We start from the raw sequence: 20539 nt of genomic DNA on the forward strand, positions 1-20539 counted from the left end.
CAAAAGCAATAAACGCTTATTTCCTCCAATACTTTCTTCATGCTAACACACTCCTATAAAACGATATTCCAACTGTTGGAATGTTTCTTCCTTGAATCTCTTATTTCTTCCAAAAATGGGATCAAATTTTGTGCATTTCTTACATGTGGCTTTTCTTACTTATAAATGCGTAGTGATATCCTGTCCTGGATGGAGACCTAGTTTATATTGTCACATTTGTGGGTGTTTTGTTTTTGTGCATTGGAAAAATGCGTGTGGATTCCTCAAATACATTCTCATTAAGCATCTTCGATATCCCCCACTCTGTTCTCTTCACTGACCAGACAAATTCTTGCCCTCATCCTGTTTAGATTCTGGTTGGGAGGCACCAAAATTAACCATATTAATAAATAGCATATCTAATAATTTTAATATGTCATAATGTGATGGGAGTGGCTGAAAGCGCCTGTCCCTTCTGCTGTCTCCCCCAAGCCCCGCACAGCTGTCTGATTGGCATCATATACAGGAAGCCTCTAACCTGCCCTAACCACTCTCACTCCTCTCTTTCTGGGGACCAAGCCCCAGCTTTTTCCAGTTTCTAGGCAAGATGCTTGTGGTACTGGTGGGCTGGCCCACGGTGAATGAGTTGGGTCTGGGGCAGGTCTAAAATTTTGTGGGCAGCTTCTGGCTGTGAGCTGCAATCTCAGGCACCTGGAGAAGATCAGGTGCATGGTGGCAGGTGGGATGTGCTGGGCCAGCTGGTTGAAATTGCATTAACAGGCTCAATTTAGGGAGAATTGAAAATTCTTACAGGACATGTCTGTCTATTCAGAATTGATAATTTCATAATACTATAGTGTACAAAAGTCAATTCAGAGCTAATCATAGACTTGAAGACTATAAAACATCTAGAAGAAACATAGGAAAAAACTATTTGTGACCTTAGGTTAGGCAAAGATTTCTTTGCTAGGATGGAAAATGTGACAAATACACACCAAGAAAAGATCGAGTGGGTCATTAAAATTTGTTGATATTTGCTCTTTAAAAGCCACTGTGAAAAAAAACAAATGACAACAAGGAAAACATATTTGCAAAATATATACTGACAAAGTCGTATCCAGAATATATAAAGAACTATTTCAATGGAGAAAAAGCATGACCACAAAAGGGCCACCTGTCACTCTCAAAACCTCCTAGCTCAATATTCTGAGGAAATACCCAATGACTTGGGATAAAGGGGCACAGAATGCAATTAACTCTCAAATTTAAGGGGAAAAGCATGCATAATTTACATGTGCACATGCATATATACACAGAGAGAGAATGATAAATCAAAAGGGACAAAATATTAACATTGGGGAAACTGGTTTGCTTCTGTAAGTTTGAAATTATATCAAAATTTCCTTGACCAGATAGCTCAGTTGGTTAGAGCATTGTCTGGATATGGTCAGGGCATATACAAGAAGCAACCAATGAATGCATAAGTAAGTGGAACAACAAATTGGTGTTTTTCTCTCTGTGTCTCTTCTCTCTAAAAAAAATCAATAATAAAAAAATTAAAAAGTCTTAAAAAAAATAAATATCAAAATTAAAAGTAACCCCAAAATAGGTTCCTAGTTACTGCCACCATGAATCCCCTAATTTAAGTGATTCCACTGTGAGGCTGTGGAGCACCTGGGGTCCTGGAGACACTGCTGGTGGGAAAAGAAGATGATGCAGCCACTTTGGGAAACGGCCCAGGAGCTTCTGAAAAAGTTAAATAGACATATTATACAGTACCATACCTAAACATTCAACTCATAGGCATCTAACCTAGAGAAATGAAAGCAAATTCCAATACACAGAGCTGTACACAAATGTTTATTACAGCTTTATTCATGATCACCCCAAACTAGAAACAATCCAAATGTCATCAGAAGGTGAATGCAATGAAGTACTAGTTGGCAATAAAAAGGCATCAAGCACTGCCCAGCCAGGCGTGGCTCAGCGGTTGAGCATCGACTTAGGACCCAGGAGATCGAGGTTCAATTCCTGGTCAGGGCACAGGTCAGGGCACATGCCTGGGTTGTGGGCTCGACCCCCAGTTGGGGGCGTGCAGGAGGCAGCCGGTCAATGACTCTCTCATCACTGATGTTTCTATCTTCCTCTCCTTTCCTCTCTCTGAAATCAATAAAGATATGTTTTTTTTAAAAAAAGTAGTACCCACACATGCAAAAAACACACATGAACATCAAAAAATTATTCACAGTGAAGTCAGTCAGGCATAGAAGGCCACATATCTTGTGATTCCATTCATATGACATTTCTAGAAAAGGCTCACCTACAGAGAAAGAAAAATAGGGATGGGAGGAAAGAACTGATTCAAAAAGGACAAGAGGGATATTTCTGAAGCGATGGAATTTTCTAAAATCGTGTTTCTGGTGATGGTTGTACAACTGGACAAATGTACTAAAAATCATCAAACTGCGCTTAAAATGGATGACCTCGTTATGTAATTATACTTCAATAAATCTGTAATAAAAAGTTTCACCAGAAGAGGGTACCAAAGACCATAAGTTCAACTCAGAGCCAGCCCAAGTCAGCAAGTTTCAACCTTTTTCATCTCTTGGCACACATAAACTAATTACGAAAATTCTGCAGCACACCCAAAAATATATTTTTTGCAGATCTGACAGGAAAATAGGTATAATTTTGATTCATTCACATTGGACAGCTATTGTTGTGTTGGCTGTTGACATTTTTTTGACAGCCTAAGGGAAAAAAGGTCAGTGCCCCTGACTAGTTTGGTATTGCATGTTTTAAAAATTCTCATGACCGCCCTGGCCGGTTTGGCTCAGTGGTTAGAGCGTCCCCCCGCCGACTGAAAGTCCCCAGGTTCCATTCCTGCCAAGGGCACAGGTGCCTCATTTGCAGGCTCCATTCCCCGGCCCCGGTCCGGAGGCAAGGAATCGATGTGTCTCTCTCACACTGATGTTTCTCTCTCCCTTCCACTCTCCACTCTCTCTGAAAATCAATGGGGAAAAATATCCACAGGTGAGTATTTAAAAAATAAATAAAAAATTAAAAAATTTCTGCCCGGCTGGGCTTGGCTCAGCAGTTGAGCATTGACCTAAGATCCAGGCGATCGGGGTTCAATTCCTGGTCAGGCCACATGCCTGGGCTGCAGGCTCCATTCCCAGTTGGGGGCGTGCAGGAGGCAGCCGATCAATGACTCTCTCATCATTGATGTTTTTATCTCTCTCTCCCTCTCCCTCTCCCTTCCTCTCTCTGAAATCAATAAAGATATATTTTTTTAAAAATTTCTTATGGCATGCCCGGCCGGCATGGCTCAGCGGTTGAGCACCCACCTATTATCCAAGAGATCACCATTCCATTCCTGATGGTCAGGGCACATGCCCAGGTTGTGGGCGCACTGCCCAGTAGGGGGGGTACAGGAGGCAGCCAATCAATGACTCTCTCATCACTGATTTTTCTCTCTCTCCCTCTCGCTTCCTCTCTCTGAAATCGATAAAGAAATATATTTTTTTAAAAATTCTTGTGGCACACCTGTTGAAAATCGCTAGCTGGGCCCTGGCTGGGTAGCTGAGTTGGTTGGAGCATCATCCAGATATGCCAAGGTTACAAGTTTGACCCCCGATCAGGGTATATACAAAAAAAATTACAAATCGCTGGCCTAGCCTGGCTGGTGTTGCTCAGTGGTTAGAGCAGCAGCCTACTCTAACTGAAGGACTGTGGCTTCCATTCCCGGTCAAGGGCATGTACCTGTTACAGGTTTGACCTCGGCTGCCATCTGGGCACATGCAATCAGTCGGCGAGTCTCTCTTACATCTATGTTCCTCTCTCTCTCTCTCCAACCTCCATCTCCCCCTTCCGCTCTCTCTAAAAAGCAAATGGAAAAAATATCCTCAGGTAAGGATTAACAACAAGAAAAATAATTGCTGGCCTAGGGGATTACATCTAATTTGCACAGACTATCTTCCCCCCTCCCCCCTCATCTCATAAAGGGAAATAACAATGCTCAAGAAGGTGTTCCACAGCCTCTCCATGCCATGGAGGCGTCTCACTGGGATAAAGCCACTGCCTTCATTCACATGGCACCATTGGAATTGGCCAACTGCAAATTTGCTGTGAAACCTTCAATGACCTAAAACAGTCTTAGCTTGACAGTTAAAAGACAACCTCAGCACGCCCACCCCGCCCAGCCCTAAGGGGGATTAGTGTCAGAAGTATGTAGGCCCCCTGGAGGGCGTGAAGCCACCTTGGAAGCCATCTGAGACACAGGCATCTGAGGAAAATAAGCACGCAAAGAAATGCACATGTAGGGACGCAAGTGTCTCCCATTCAGCCGGCCTTCCAGTAATGCATAAGCAGGACAGACAAGGAAGAATCAAATAAAAGAAATATCACAGGGTGGTGAGCAGGATTAGGAGCACATGAGAAGGTGATGAGGCCTCCCTAATAGATTTTTCCATTGAATTCTGGATGGCAGAAGGTGTTTGCTATGAAAAGGGGGAAAAAAAGGCTGGAATTTGGATCATTGCTCATCAGTGACCCAAAGTTAAACCAGCGAAGCCATCCCCAGATTCCTGCCCACCAGAACTTGTGAGAAGATAAAGGTTTACTGTTTCAGACCAACAAGTTTGGGGGCAATTTGATCTGTAACACCAGCTAATACATCTGGATTTCTTCAAAAGTGAGAGCCGAGTCCAGGAGATCCAACATCCTCTTCTGGAATGGAAGTGCCTTCTTCCAGGCTTGGGTCTATGTGGTGGTCCATCCTAATGCCACTATGCAGGCAGTTCAATGGCAGAACCCTAATTTAGATGTGAGCATTATAGTGTAAGGGTTATAAGGCTACATCCCGGAGCAAGATGACCTGGGTTCAAACCCTAGCTTAGCCTTTAGTAACTGCGACCTTGTGTGGTAGGCAGTTAGACAGACAAGAGCTGGGCTAGGTACAGAAGGTCATCAGGGTGGAAAGCCCCAGGTGCGTAGCAACAGACAATTGTAGGGTGGGACCTCACCCCCAGGGTGGCCTTTCCTCCCCTAGCAAATCCCTGGTTGTGTGCTTTGGATCCCCTGAACTTCCCTCCCTAGGGAGAACATCTAGGCCTCAGTTGTATTTTGGCCCCAGGCCCAGAAAAGAACAAAACCAGACCAGCGACCCCATGGCTGACCTCAGGACCAGCTACATTGAATAAAGACTCCCTGCCCTGACACCAACCAATCAATCAGTGGAGACCCCAACCCTGAAAGGACACACCTGGAAAACTGCTGAATATTCTATTAAGATCTTCCCCTGGGACATCCCCTAAAATCTCCACCCTTAAAATCCTTAGAATTGCCCTAGCCAGCTTGGCTCAGTGGTTAGAGCGTCGGCCCACGGACTGAAGGGTCCCGGGTTCAAGTCCAGCCAAGGGAACGTACCTCAGTTGCAGGCTTGATCCCAGACCCCGATCGGGGCTCATGCAGGAAGCAAGCAATCAATGTGAGTGTGTGTCTCTGCCCCTTCCACTCTCTCTGAAAAGCAATGGAAAAAATATCCTCTAATGAGGATTTAAAAAAACCCTTAGGATGGGGGGCCCAGTGCTCTCTCCCTCCTGGGAGCATGCCCAAGCCTTTTCCCCTCCTTCCCCTCTTCCCCCCTTCCCCTAGGCTCACTACCATTCCCAAGCTCCAAAGGCCCCTTCCTTTGCCTCTATAACTTATTTCCTAAGCCCATTTCTTCTAGGAATTACTTCTTCTACCCCTGTGACTTACCAAATAAATGTTCCCTTATAGTTTGGGTCTTGGCTCTGAATTCTTTCCTAGCCAGAACCCAAGTACCGAGGTTGCTGAACCTAGGTCCGGTTTGACCCCCACTGGTCTAACACCCAGTGCCTTTCCTGCCACCAACAACACTTGGGCAGATTAGGTAACCTCCCTGGGCCTGTTTTCTTCTCTGAGAAATGAGGGTATCAGGCTTCATGGAGGATTGAGTGGGTTGCAATAGTTCCTTCATTTCTCTTTTGAGTCTTGTAGAAGCCAGAATTGTGTCCCCCAAAATGATGCATTCAAGTCCTAACCCACTACCCACCTCAGCTCCTTTCACCTATCACTGCACAACCTGAAAACATAACCTTATTTGTAAATGGGTTATTGCAGATGTTAAAATGAGGTCGTGCTGAAATAGGGTGGGCCCTAATCCAATGACTGGTGTCCTTATAAGAAGAAAGAAATTTTGACAGTCACACAGGGGAGGCCACATGAAGACAGACACAGAAATTAAAATGGTGTGTCTACAAGCCAAGGAAGGCCAAGGACTGCTGGCCACCCCTAGAAGCTGGAAGAGGCAGGAAGGCCCCTCCCTGCAGCCTTCAGAGGGAGCTTGGCCCTGCCAACACCTTGATTTTGGATTTTGGGCCTCCAGAATGTGAAATAATAGATTTCTGTTGTTTTAAGCCACCCATTTTGTGGTCATCTGTTACAGCAGCCCAGGGGAAAGGAATGCAAGCCTCTTTCCACCAGGTGGCACAAAGCAAACTTCAATCAACAGATAATTCTATAAATTCACTTTTCCTGGGGCCAGGTCTAAGTTCAAGGTGGCCATGTGGTGTCTGAGAGTGGGGACAGCTGGAGGCATCCTGCCCTTGAGCATCTCCCAGTCTGGCCAGTATATTCAGAGAGTCCTTGTCCCACTGCACTGCTGTTGGTCTTTCATTAGCTGTCGGGACACCAGGGTCCTTCTACCTACAGGCTTTCTGCAGCTTCTCCCTCACTTCTGACTCTTGCTATTATCTCTTGCTCACATGGGCCACTGGGAAGAGTGGGACAGTTAAAGCCTGTCACCACCTTCCTGCTATCACCTCCCTGTTGTTAAGGTAAGAAACATTCAAAACTGCGAAGAATTATTATGAGTTTATTTGAGCCAAACTGTTGACACCATGCCGGGAAGCAGAATCTCAACGGATTGAGATAATGCTCCAGAGAATGGCAGTTTTTCACTTTGTTTTATACGTTACAATCAAAAGAGAAGGCATAAGTGGGTTACATGAAATCCATTGGTGATAAATTAGGGAGGTGGGAGAAAGGAAAGTGGGGAAATCTCTGGGATTGGGTAAAAAGTAAAATAATAGACACTCACTGCTTTTACTTAGGTGGGTGCAGGATAGTGGACAATTAACACCATAACAATGATAATGAGGGGGTTTGTGGTCTCAGCTCTGTGCTTTGAGGGCCCAAAAACGGGGAAATTACTTTGTTTTGCAAAGGTATGTTTGTTAATCAGGTATATAATCTCAGATGCACAAAGACAACCTGATAGGTTTAGTTAAGGTGAAGATTAACCCTTGTTAGGGAAAAATACTGCCTTACAACTTGATTACCCACCATAAGCTGCTTTTAGTTTAAAAAGTTTTAATTTCAGACCATCCTTTAGGTCCCGCAGTTTGCAAGGTCACCATGCAGGCCTTCCCTGAGCTTGTCAGGTTTAGCATGTGGCCCTTTTTTGTCCACACTGCGGTTACTCCACAGCCCTCTCTCCCCCCTGGGCTTTCTCTTGACCCCTGGGTCTGGTCCACACTCAACCCAGGTGATCCTGGGGCCCTGAGGCACCAGGTCTGAGGTCTCCCGGACAGGCCCAGGAAAGTCCAAAGCTTTGAAAATGCAAACCTCTTTTCTCTCAAACTTTCATCCAGACCTTGGATTTCCACCAAGGAAAGCATAGCTCAGAAGCCAAGAAGGAAATCTGTGCTTCCTCCTCTCCTCTCTGTTGTGTCATCCATCCCCCTCCCCAGAGCTCCAGGAGTCTGCATCCCTGGCTGGCCAGGCTGGGGCAGGCAGGGGACAGTAAAAGAAAGAGCCAGCAGGGAGCAAACACCAGCAAAAGTTCCAAATATTACCCAACCTGGCACACAGGGCTTTCAACAAGTGAGAATGGAATGGCTGCCATAAAATGCTTCCAGTTTCTACATGGACATAGAATTTTTCTTTTTGAAGCACCTCAAATCTATGCCGTCCAGTGGAACTTTCTACAGTGATGGGAATAGTCTACATCTGTGCCGCCCAATGCAGACAGTCCCCAGCCACATGTGACCACTGAGCAATTGACATGCGACCAGTGAGAAACTGAGTTTTCAATTTTATTTAATTGTAATCATTTGAAGCAACAACAGGTACCCAGCAGAAACCAGATGAGACAAGCCAGCTTTGAATGAACTAGTGTGCTCAGCTGAAAGTCTACAACCACAGAGAGAAGGAGAGCCAGGCGCACAGAGGGAGGCAATTAGCAGGTTGGACCATAAATAAAATACACTTCAATTAAGGGCCAGTTGAGGGATCATGAGTGAAAACCTATTTTGCGGTTCATACATGGCAGCCCTCACTTTCTCTTCCATAGACCAGCCACAAAACCCAAGTTATGTGTTTACATCAGAACCTCTCAGGGCTACACATCCCAAGATCTGAACCCTCAGTTTCCCCCTAGTAGCACAGATCAGGGAAAATGGGAGACCTCTGGTTCATGTGGATCCCAAGCCAGCACACCAGCCCAGGAGCCTTTGGCCAGTTGTGAGAATGTATAAGAGTCCTGTTGGTATGATGTGAATTTTGGACATAACAGGGCTTAGAGCCACTGAGGTTAAAATAAGATTAACTCCCACTCAAACCATATTTGGAGTGAATAAAATAAGAAAGGGAGAATGGAGGTCTTGCTGAGGTGGTGACCTCTGAGCCAGGGCTGAACGTGAGGGAGTGAGTCAGTGGCTGTCAGATAGGAGACTATGCCTGGCAGAGGGAATAGCTAGTGCAAAGGTCCTGGGGTAGGCAGAAACTTGAGCTCTCACTCTGAAACTCCAGACTGACCACTTCATATCTTGAGTAGGCATTTCAAAAAAGGCCAAAACAGAACTCTAGAATCCCTGACAGCCCCCTACAATCTCCCACCTACTTTTCACTGACATAACCCTAGGCCTAGAATACCCACCACTCCTTCCCACCTTGGCCTTGAACCTCCTGGAAAAATGTGTACCAGCCTCAAGGCCTTTGCAGTATCTGCTTTCAGTTCTCAGATCTTCAGTCTCTGGGCTTGGAGGGCAGTTGGGAAAATTCCTGATAAAATGCGTAGCCTGGGGCTTGGCTCAGGGAAACTGGATAAAAGGGAGCTGTTAAGTTTTCCTCAGAAAGGGAGCTAGAAGCTTCGTTTGCATTGCACATTATTTAATATCATGAAAACGTTATTAGCCCATATCTAAGGATTAGAGTGAGAGTGTTAAAGACTTCCCCCATTCCAAGTGCCAGCCCCCACCCCCCATCTCCGGCCCTAAGCAGCTTCTGGGCATCACGAAAAATTACCAGGCTTCTCACCAAACAATGCAACCACACGCCACCCAGCCCCTCCCCAACTTGCACCTTCTGACCCCAAGCTCCATGCTCTTCTAAATATCCTCGCCCTCGTCTGCACCCCAAACTCTGCGGCTCTGCATTCTGCCCCTCCTAGCTATAGGACCGCAAGGGTTAAACTGCCTCCCCGGGTGCGTTGATTGACAGTACTGCAGGCTGCCGGGGAGAGCCGCCCAATCAACGACGGCGGCCGTGGCACACGTGGGTAAGCGGCCTCGCGATTGGTCAGAGCTGCCGGCCACCGCCCCCGGAGCCCGAACCCACGTGCAGCTGCTGATCTTTCATTGATCCGCTTCGCAGTGCAGGTGGCAGCCAGGCGGGGCGGGGCCGGGGCGGGCCCGGGCGGGCCCAGGGCGGGCCGGGGCGGGTCCCGACGGGTCAAAAGGCCCCCGGGAGAGGGTAGGAGGGAGGCGCTTCCTCTTGGCCTGAACTTGGCTGACCCCCGCAGATTCCTTCTTGCTCCTCTGAGCCTGCATCCTAAAGGAGTTGAGTAGCTCCCCCCCTCGTCCCCCCCCCCCCCGCCGGCCTTTTGGAGGACTCCAGGGTCACCGGGCTGGGGAGGAGACTTGGAGGGGCGTTGAGGGGTAGAAGCAAAGTCAAGAGGGGACTTGGTGAAATGGGAATGATTGGGGTAGAGAGGCCTCTTTCCTTATACCTGAGAAATTCCTCGTAATTCACCTCCCAACTCTTACTCATCCTTCAAAACCCCTTTCCAATGGTGTTCTCCCGGGCTTTCGGAGGTTGTCTCAACACTGAGGCTGAGCTTTGGTATCCTTCTCTGGGTTCCCGAAGCCCTGACTGGTCTCCCCCCACGCCTCATAGGATGAGACCTCTGGGGCCCCTACTATTAACCAGCGCAGCTCCAGGCACCAGAGTGTTTGATGAATACACATAGACTGTAGGGAATGCAGTGGGGTGCTGGAGGTCAGGGATGGGTTTGGGGGCCAGGACTGGGTTCTGGAGGGGAGACCATTGTGAGTGATGCAGGAGGCCCAGGCATGGGATGGGGTTGGTCTGTCAGCGTCACTGCCCAGCTTTCTGCCCTGAGGACCTGCTATCTCCTTGTTACTTTTATTTTTTTTATCTTTATTTTTGAAAGTATTATAGATGTCCCCCTTTTTCCCCATTGATCCCCTCCACTCTGCACCTCCCCCCCTTCCAGGCCTTCACCACACTATTGTCTGTGTCCATGGGTTATGCATATATGCATATAAGTTCTTAGGTTAATCTCTTCCCCACCCACCCCCTCCTTGTTACTTTTAGAGTCCTTGGGAGTACTGCCTGAAGATGACCTCTTCTGGCCATCTCAGCCGCCGGGAGCACCCTCCAAGGATGGTGAGGCCCTCAGGAACTTTGGTGAGGAGGGTGTGGTATGACATTAACCCCTGGGGGGAGGGGAAGAGCCTGGGAGCTGGGCTTATATATAATTCTCCTACTTATGATGGAGGAATCTGGGGTGGCTGGCCAGGCTTTTAAGCTGGGATCACTAACCCATCATACTTGACAGGTGCTGTGGCCCTTGCTTTTTTTTTTTTCCCCAAAGATTTTTTTTTTTCTTTTAGAGAGGAAGGGAGAGGGGGAGAGAGAGAATCATCGATGGAGAGTGAAACATCAATTGACTGCCTCCTACACGCCCTCTACTGGGGATTAAGCCCGAAACCCGGGCATATGCCCTGACTGGGAATCGAACCCCCATTGCCTGGATCCTAGGTCCACGCTCAACCGCTGAGCCACGCCGGGCCAGGCAGGAATACTTTAGATTTTTAAAGCAAGATGCAAAATGGAAGGTACCCTATGGGTACTTAGTAGCAGAGAGAAGGCAAATTACCTTCAGGTTTTGGGAGATCCTATCTCAACCTCCATCAACTTTTCCAGGCTCAACGTGGGGCCAGCCTTCTAGCCCTAAACTATCAGGACATCCTGGATCAGCTCAAGAAGCAGTTCCCTAGGTGAGGACAATTCAAGGGGGTCAGAAGTCCCACTGTGGCTCTAGATCCCACTTGAGGGAAAGACTCCTATCTGGTCACCTGTTGGCTCTGAAGTCCCTGACCCAAAAGACAGAACCAGTAATGGGGAAGCCTGAAGCAAAAAGAAAACCAGTAAAACTAACTCTGGCTTTTATTTAAATGTTTGATTTTTGTTGTTCAGCTTGAATTTGCTTGCATTTAATTATATATTTAAATGCTGCATTAAAATTGTATTCATCTTGATACCGCCTTAAATGTAGCCCCTTGAAGGAGACCCTTATTCCCTCCCAGCCAGGGGGCAGGGGGCAGGGGTCTGCACTCATTCTGAGGAAGGGTCCTGCCCTCCCCCCCTCCAGCTGGTCTTTCCTCCCCACAGGTTCCCACCACACTTGCCAGCGCAGGTGGACAGCATTTACTCCTTGGTGAGCCACAAATCAGGCAACGCCTCTGGGTAGCTCCTGGAAAGGCTGTTCTGTTTGGCCTCAGGAACAGGTTTTGTGACACCCTCTTTATTTATTTTGCTAACTTTGGGGAAGTGAGTGAACCTATTGAGCCCCAGCTTCATGTGAGTTTTTCTTAATTATAATCTTGCTGTGAAAACAAGAAATTCCATATTTAAAGGAGGTGCTTCTTTAGCCCACAGCACATGACTGGAGTCCCCGCCCTTGAGGCGTGTATGTTCTAGTGTGCTGTTTTCTAGAACTTTCCATGGTGTTCTATATCAACAATGTCCCAATACAACACCTGCTAGCCACATGTGGCAATTGAATACTTGTAAGGACCAGAATTTTTAACTGGTTTAAATTTAAATAGCCATACTTGACTAGTGGCTACCACATCGGACAGGGTAGCTCTACGGGGAGGAGAGGAACAAACAAGTAAATAGAGAAACAAGATTTAAAAAGTGTAAAAATTAAAAGGAAAATAGAAAATGAGTAAAGATTTTGAGCTAAGGTAGTCAGGAAGGGCTTCTCAGAGGAAATGATGCTCACAGAAGATAGGGACTCCTGCCACCCCTAGAGAGAACAGGGAAAGGTGTTCCAGGCAGAGGGCACAGTATGTGTAAAGGCCCTGGGGCAGGATTTTGTATGATGTGTAGGAGGAACAGTAAGGAGGCAAGTGTACTTGGAGCAGAGTGAGCAAGGAGGTAAGGATGGAACACGCAAGGGGTGGGGGAGAAGTCTCTGGGAAGGCCTTTGACCTTCACATCTAGAATGAAATCTAGGGATTTCCCTAATTAGCACTCCTTCTGAGTGTATGAGGTGGTATCCTATTTGATGGGGTAGGGACCAGAGAGAGAAAGTGACTTGCCCAGGGTCACACAGCTGGGGAGAAGCATGCACAACATTCAAATTCCAGACCCTTGCCTACTTCCATTGACCACTGCCCAGTGTGATCCCTGTTGTTCCTTTGTAGCTCCAGAAGATTCGTCAGGGTCTACAGGAATATCACAGGCAGGTGAGTCGCCAGGAGCTCAGGGTACAGCTGCCCCTCCTTGAAAGGCAGGGGAGAGGGGGAGGAGGTGAAAGCAGGGGGGGAATGGGGGCAGGTAGTTCAGGGCCTTTTGGGCCTTGGGAGGACTTGTGCTTTTACCCCAGGTAGGTGGGAGCCCTGGAGGGCTGTGGGCAGAGGAGAGGTGGGACCTGGAACCCCCAGGATATCAGCAGATCCCAACATCTTGGGAGTGTATCTCCTATCCTCTCTCTGAGCCTCTTCTTCCTGGCCTGCTCCCTGGGTCCCTGTGTGGCTCAGATGAGGACAGGGATGTTTTCAGCATTTTGCAGGTCAGTTGCTTCTGCTCTGTTACGTGTGCCAGACATACCGGGATTACCATCTTCCTTATGTCTGAGAGTTCTCAAGGGCCTGGTTCACAGGCAAGCCAAGGGCAGGTCTGCACCGGAGGCCCTGGCTCCCTTCACAGGGCGCCTTGCCCAGGCTGAAGCACGACTTCCACCCCTGCCTGTCTTCCTACCACCTGGCCCCTTTCTCCTGGGTGCTGGCAGGACTTTCTGCCTGTGCCAGATGTGACTGGCAGAAGGCCAGGGCCATGTCTGAGATTTAGCAGGGGCTGGAGTGGGCAGCTCGGGGAACTGGGAGAGACAGATGGGGGGAGGCAGGAAGCAACCAGAACAGTTATTCATTCAACAGATATTTATCTATCACCTTGCCAAGTGCTGTTGTAGGCCCCAGGGAAATAGCAAAGAAGAACACAGACAAACTCCTGCCCTTGGGGTGAGAGGAGCTTGGTAAATAGAAGTGTCAGATGGTGAGGGCTGAGCAAGGTGGGCATGGAATTGAGCAGGCCCAAGGGGATATAGGGGACCGGAATGGGAGTGGGTTGCAATTCAGGGTGGCCAGGAAAGGCTCATTGAGAAGGTGACATTTGAGCAGAAAACTAAAGGAGAGGGGAGGGAACCATGAAGGTGTCTGAAAAACAGCACATGCAAAGGACCTGGGGCAGTATTGTGCCTGGCATGCTGGAGAAACAGCAGGAAGCTTCTTGTGCCTGGAGCAGAGAGAGAGGGAGGAGGTGAGGGCAGGTTGTGCAGGGCTGTGTGGACCACAGGGAGGACTTGGGCTTTTATCCCAGGAAGATGGGAGCCCTGGAGGCTGTGGGCACAGGGACAGGACCTGACTCAGGTGCTCACAGGCGCCCTGTCACTGCTACAGGAGGACAGGCTATAGCTGGCCAGGGCAGGAGCTAGGGGACCACTTAAAACCATCCAGGTGTAGGATGCGAGTCACTTAGAGCATTTAGGTGGTGAGAAGTAATCAGATTGTGGACCGTGTTTTGGGGAGAAACCAGACAGCACTTGCTGAGTACCAAGTCTTTGAGGGGGGGGCAAGGTCCTAAGATGGGCCACTTCTGTAGCTACTCAACCCAGGAGGGTCCCCCACCCAGGCGATGATCCTAGCAGCCTTGATGGCCTTTTGGTCCCCAACAGACCACCTCCCTCTCCCCTCTGTTTTCTCCTCGTTTTCCCAGCCTCCTTGCTGTGCATTTAAAATATCAAGCAGCAGCAGCAGCAGCCGCCGCCCCACTCCCACTGCTCCCCAGTCTGCCTGCACACAGCCTTTCCCCAGGGAAGGCCAGCTAGCAGGCAGGAGGGAGCAGCACTTTTCATGCTGAGTGCATTAAAGTGCCAGTAAATTGCGCATTAACGAGCCAGGGCGAATTGGGGAAGGCTCCCCTGGGCCTCACGCAGCTGGGAGGCCCAGCTGGGGAATCCATCACCGAAGGCCCCAGGAGGCAGCAGGCCTGAGAGCTGAGGGCTCAAAGGGGGGCTTCCACTTTCTAGACCCTACCCCCACCATCCTGTTTGCCTAAAAGGAAGGGGAGGGACCAGGCTGTTCCAGGAGGCAGGTAAACACTGCCTGCTGCTGCCCCCCCCCCCCATTTCTTCTGACTTTGAGAAATTGGCTTTGCTTTTCTGGGCCTTAGTTTTCTCATCTGCAAAATGGGAATGGTAGTAGTGCCTGGTATACAACTGCCTGCCATTCGTTATCTTTCTTTGTGAATCAGAACATTTCCCCAGTATTTTTAAAAAATTTATCTTTATTTTGAAAGTATTACAGATGTCTGTTCCCCCCACTGATCCCCTCCACCCCACATCCGCCCCACCCCCAGGCCTTCCCCATACTATTGTCTGTGTCCATGGGTTGTGCATTTATGTATTAAGTTCTTTGATTAATCTCCCCGCGCCCACTCCCCAGTCCTGCCTTCCCTCTGAGATTCCTGTCCGTTCCATGCTTTTATATCTCTGTTCCCCAATATTTTGGAGTTTGCCCTGGGCCAGACAACTTTGGGGAGCTTCTGGAGGGGAGTAGGCATCTGCCTCCAGAGTCAGCAGTCCATGCTACCCTAACCGGCAGCCGTGGGCCACAGGCGGCGATCTAAGTTGACTTAAACAAGCAGCACTAGTCACATTTCAAGTGCTCAATAGTCACATAAAGCTCACAGCTACCCCTTAGACAGGCAGCTCTAGAACAATCCGCTGTCACTGTTTAGCTGGTACTGGACTAAGTATAGCTGCACGCGCACATCTGCACATGTGACTTCTCGGGAATACTGCCCGTGAGGCTCCAGCCTTATTTGCTCTTATCCTCAGCTGGAGGCTGGGCACATCCCAGGAATCGCTGCCCTTGGTTCTAGGTGCTTGTGCCATCTGGTTGGCAACCACTGGCTCCATGTGGCTGGTGAACACTTGAAATGTGCCCACTGGAACTGCAGGAATGGCATTTTTAATTGTACTTAACTTTGTTTAAATAGCCATCCGTGGCTGGTAGCTACGGTGCAGGGCCGCACAGTCCTGTGGAAGGAGAGGTTAAAGACGAACCCAGGATCTGTCAGGCCAGCGCCATGGAGAAGGGGAGCAGGATATTTGGTAGGGAGGCGCATATTCTAAAAGATCAGGCAGGTGGGCTGCGAGTAGGTAGAAAAAGGACACTCAGAGAGATCACTCCGTCCCTTCCATGTCCGTAGAACCTTTTAACTGAAATTTAAAACCAGTTGTGGTCACGTGACTTGATTTTATTTTACTTTTTATGTAAAAAATGTTAATGTTGACATTATTGCAGGAGTCCACCCCAACCCCCGTGGCTCAATTTTAAATATAAAATAATGTAGGCAACCCTCCCACTGGGTCTCCTAATGACTTACTGCCAGTGCTTCCCAAGAGGTAACCGTCAGTTTCTTAGTATCTTTCCAACAGTTAAGCAAATTCAAATGCCACCCCTAACAGGGACACAGTTACACACTCTTTTTGCTTCCTGAAGCCATTTTTAAGCAAAAGGATTCAGGTTTTAGTTTTCAGACATTCCAAGAAAACAGCTGGAATGTGAACCCAGACCTGACTCCACTTTCTACCATGGGATAGCAGCACTGTCCATGGGATTAGATTGTATCCCGCTGCCGAGGCTGGCTTCTGGGTACCGCCAACTTGCTTTCTGCTACGTAGTGCAGAGGGCTGTTATCAGGTATCACCCAAAAATGTTCACAGTAGGTGGTGTGTCCCCATTTCACACACAGGGACACAGGCTTGCAAGAAGCGGTTCATGCCCAGGGCTGTCCAATTGCAAAGTTTTAGCTGGAATAATGTTTCCCTCCCTCTAGGCAGAAAATTTCCTACAGATCATGGCGACATGGAGCCAACCCCTGGACTTCCAGCCAGGGGAGGTAGGTTTCTGGGTCCTCCAGGAGGGAGGGGACAGGCTCGGGGTAAGGGGCACTTCCTCCTGTCCCTCACAACCAGGTGCTGGCAGTACCAGGTAAACCAGGTCTCCTTTGATGAACAGGCTGACCAAGCCTCCTGGGGACCACCCAGCCCCGAGGCTCTCCAGCACCCAGTGGTCAAGCCCCCGCAGCCCTCCACTCTTAAGGAGCCAAACTTCGAAGACATCATGGCCACAAGGTCATCTGAATGGCTCCAGCAGCCCTCTGGAGTGGACAACTCCCCAGTTCACCAGCTAGACACGCGGCCATCCTGGGACTCTGAGCCCCAGTTTTGGCAGGATGTTCTGACCCAGCAACTCTGGCAGATTTTTGCTGGGACCCACGATAAGGTGGACCAACCGAGACACAGGCGTGAGTCTCCCTGAGGCTGGGAAGTGGGTGGCCTCAGACTGCGTGGAGGAAACACAGACTGAACCTTATCTTTCTACTCTCTCTCTATCATGTTCCTCCCATTCCATGGTTATAGTGACAGATGAGATGCCAGACCTGGTAAGTAAATAGGTTGGGTGGTTATCCTGGCTGGGCCCCCAGGTGGGAGCATTCAAGTTCCTTTGGGACTGGTCCACCTCCTCCACCCTCAGCCCTTTCATGCCCTTCAAGGAGTCAGGAGTCTGCCCCAAGACTGTCTGCCTGGGTGGGAGGACTGGGGCAGTTTCCTAGTCCCATCCTCACTGCCTGGGCCTCCCGAAGGTTTTCTGGTTCTAAGATCAATCCTGGGCAGGTCCTCTGGTCTGACCAGATTGCCCTGTTTCTTGCTGGCAGGGAAGCCAGGACCCCGGACCATTCTACTTTGGAGCAGAACCCTGTACTCAAGATGTATTGGGTAATTTCAATGGGAGGGGGCAGGAGGTCTCTTCTAGGGGGGCCACGACTGCTGGTAATCTGTTCTTGTTTCAGCCCAATTCTCAGCCCACCGGTGCCCCTCCACATCTCCCCTGCAGGTTCCCAAGAAGGGAGCACAAGGCCAGGCATGGCACCAGGCGTGATGCTGTCCCGTGTGGCCCAGGTGAGACCAGGCCTGAGTTGGCCTTCCCCCTCCCCCCACTGAAAGTCCGGGGTCTGGGGCAGGGAAAGCCAACATGGCTTAGCTTTGATCTTTTCCACCCGCAGGAGCCTGCTAGGAGAACCTGTTCCTTTCTGAAGCCCATGTGAGTGTTGGAGCTGCCCCTCCAATCTACCTCTGCCCCAGGAGGCAGAGGGGACCAGAGGTATAGGCATGTCTTCCCCCTCCCCATCACCGTGGTGCTGCCCTCAATAACTGGAGAGGAGCGGTCTTGATAGGGATGTGCAACTCGAGTTCTTTTCATACCAGCGTCCCTGCCCCTACCCACATAACCAGCCTGGGTTCAAAGGATTTGGGAAAGCAACTCCCATGGAATGGAGAGGGAGAGGGGCTGTCAGAGCTGGATGCAAACAGTTCCAACCTTATGAGCAGTTTTTCAGGATGGGGCAAATCAGTTCAGGCAGAAGGGGACGGTGCTTGGTTATGGGACAGGGACAATACTTGGAGGGATGTGGGTAGGAGATTGGGGAAAGAAGGCCTGAGAGAAAATCCCCACATCTGAGAAAGAACAAAGCCCCTCTAGGGCTTGATGGGTGCCTCCCTTTGGCCAGAGGGGCTCACAGGCAGGCTGGTGACCCCAAGGTCTCCCCTCCTAAGATGCTGGGACCCTGAAGACTTCGAAGACACGTGGAAGAGGCCAGATGCCTTGCCCTGGCAACCCAAGAAGTTGGCCATCCCACACAGAATGAAAAAGATGCGGACACTAAAACACGGGGAGGCGGTGCTGGCCACAGCAGTGAGCAGCTTCATGCGGCATGCGTTCACCTGCAGCAGGAGTGGCGTCAAGGTGTGGAGCCTGGTCGGCCAGGTGGTAGAGGACAGATTCCCTGTCAGCCACCTGCGTGTACAGGTGAGAGGGGCTGGTTCCAGGCGGTGGGGCTTGTGGGAGCAGGAAGAGCCACCTGAAGGAGAGGAAGCTCACCTGTGCCTCTGCCTGTCCCAGACCCAGGGGGCCTACCTGCGCACCTGCCTACTGTTCTCTAACAGCACTACTCTGCTGACGGGTGGCCACAACTTGACCAGTGTGAGTGTTTGGGACCTGATGGCACCCTCCCTGCACATAAGAGATGAGCTACCCTCTGCAGGTCTCACATGCCAGGCCCTGGCTGCCAAGCTGGAGGACAGCCTGGCCTTTGCCGGCTTCATTGATGGCACCATCAGGATCTGGGACTTGCGGGACCAGAGTGTGGTCAGGTGCGGCCCCAAGGTGGGAGGGGCCACCCTGAGGGCCCCTTCTGACCTCATCTGCTGAGCAGGGATTCAGCAGTCTCAAAGTTAAAGCCCCTTGCCTGCTTGAACTCAGATCTGAGAGAGTTGAAGACCAGGGTCCGAATCTTGGCTGGGTTGTTTTCCTCCAAGCCCAGTCCTGGTACTTTCTGTTTACCTCAATTTCCCCATCTGTCAACTGGGGGTGGTTGGGTAGGTGATGTTCCTTGGGCCCAAAGCTTAGAGTCTCAGCTCCAACCCGCTTCTGCTGCCTCTCCTGGCCAGGGACCTGCCAGGCCCCCCGAATGGAGCCAAGAGCATTGTTGTCAAAGACCAGAACATCTGGACTGGGGGTCTGGATGCCTGCCTGCAGTGCTGGGATCTGAGGACCATCAGGGAGCCCCAGGAATACCAATTTGAGTCTCAGGTGTGCAGGCTGGGATGGGGCTTGTTTGGCCAGGTAGCAGCTGGGTCTCAGGCTAGAGAAGGAGGTGGACCCTTTGAGGTACGATGCTGGGAGGAATAAAGACTATTAGAAATATTCTTTCCTGTTGCCCAAATAGCATTGGATACTTTCATAGTCATTGTGATAATTCCATAAAGTAGAGAGGATCAATCCATTCTACAGATGAGCAAACTAAGGCCTGGAGATGTGAAGTTGCTTGTTGGGGCCTTGCAATCGGGAAATGGGCAAATGGTCAGCCCCTAGGGTGCGTCCCTGTGCTCCTGCCCACCTCCTGGGCCAGGCAGGCCCCTGACCAGGTTCCTTCCTGCACCTGCCCCCAGATAATAAGCCTGTCTGCCAACCCCTGGGAGGACTGGGTTCTGGTGGGCACAGCCAATGGCCAGCAGTGGCTGCAGCCCACCTGCGGGGGCCAGAAACGCATGGTGGGATGTAAGGACAGCACCATCCTGGGTCTCAAGTTCTCCCCTCTCGGTAAGTGGCCAGGAGTGAGTGGGGGAGTACTCTGTGGCCCCCCGCCTCCCACAGGGCCCCACCCCACTCAGACTGACTGGGCCCAACCCTCTCTGACCCTCCCTGAGCCCCTTCCTCCCCTTCACCCTTCATTAGCAGGAACCTCTCTGTGATGCTATCCTTGGGGACATGTGGCAGGTGGGGGTTACCTCCATTTCCCAGATCCCCAGGGGTACGACCCTCAGCTTCCAGCTTTGACTTGGTGGCCCTCTGCATCCTTCCAGGCCAGTGGTGGGTGAGCGTTGGGATGGACAACCTGGTCAGCATTTACAGCATGCCCACAGGAACCATGGTGTTCCAGGTACCAGGGTGGGCTGGGGATGGGGCAGGCAGTGCTTAGGTATCCTGGGCACTCAGGGGCTTAGCCAAGGAGTCCCCATGCAAATGCCCCATAGGGAACACATCTGAACTGACAGGCACAGATAGGGGCAAAGGTAAGTGAGCCTCCCTCGCTGTGCTCCCCAACCCTCCCAGGTACCAGAGACCACCTCTGTCAGGTGCTGTGATGTGTCCTCTAACAACCGCCTGATCGTCACGGGGTCCAGGGACCATGCCTCAGTGTACCAGATCACATACTAAGGGGCTCACTACTGTCATCTCAACTCAGGGTTCTTTTCCCCCCTAGTGGTGGAGGTGGAGGGGCATGATGGGTGGGCCAGTGATCTTTGTCATGTGTAATAAAGCAATTGGAAAAAGCAGAGCTGATCTGGTTCTGTGTCTTGAACCCTTGGCCATCT

General features: G+C 50.1%; 1 protein-coding gene across 1 annotated transcript; it reads left to right on the forward strand.

The window, feature by feature from the left end:
- Nucleotides 1-10644: 10644 nt before the first annotated feature.
- TLE6 (TLE family member 6, subcortical maternal complex member) lies at nt 10645-20381 on the forward strand (the record flags this gene model as incomplete). The annotated part of the gene is made up of 14 exons (XM_081135446.1): nt 10645-10692; nt 11233-11306; nt 11701-11746; nt 12741-12782; nt 16438-16500; nt 16620-16908; nt 17499-17563; nt 17668-17705; nt 18218-18470; nt 18564-18814; nt 19112-19253; nt 19613-19763; nt 20027-20103; nt 20277-20381. The coding sequence occupies 14 exons, from the start codon at nt 10645-10647 to the stop codon at nt 20379-20381; spliced, it is 1644 nt and encodes a 547-aa protein (XP_080991572.1).
- Between the last annotated feature and the right edge of the window lie 158 nt (nt 20382-20539).

Source organism: Miniopterus schreibersii (genome assembly GCF_964146895.1).
Source record: "Miniopterus schreibersii genome assembly, chromosome: 4".
Classification (NCBI taxonomy): domain Eukaryota; kingdom Metazoa; phylum Chordata; class Mammalia; order Chiroptera; family Miniopteridae; genus Miniopterus; species Miniopterus schreibersii.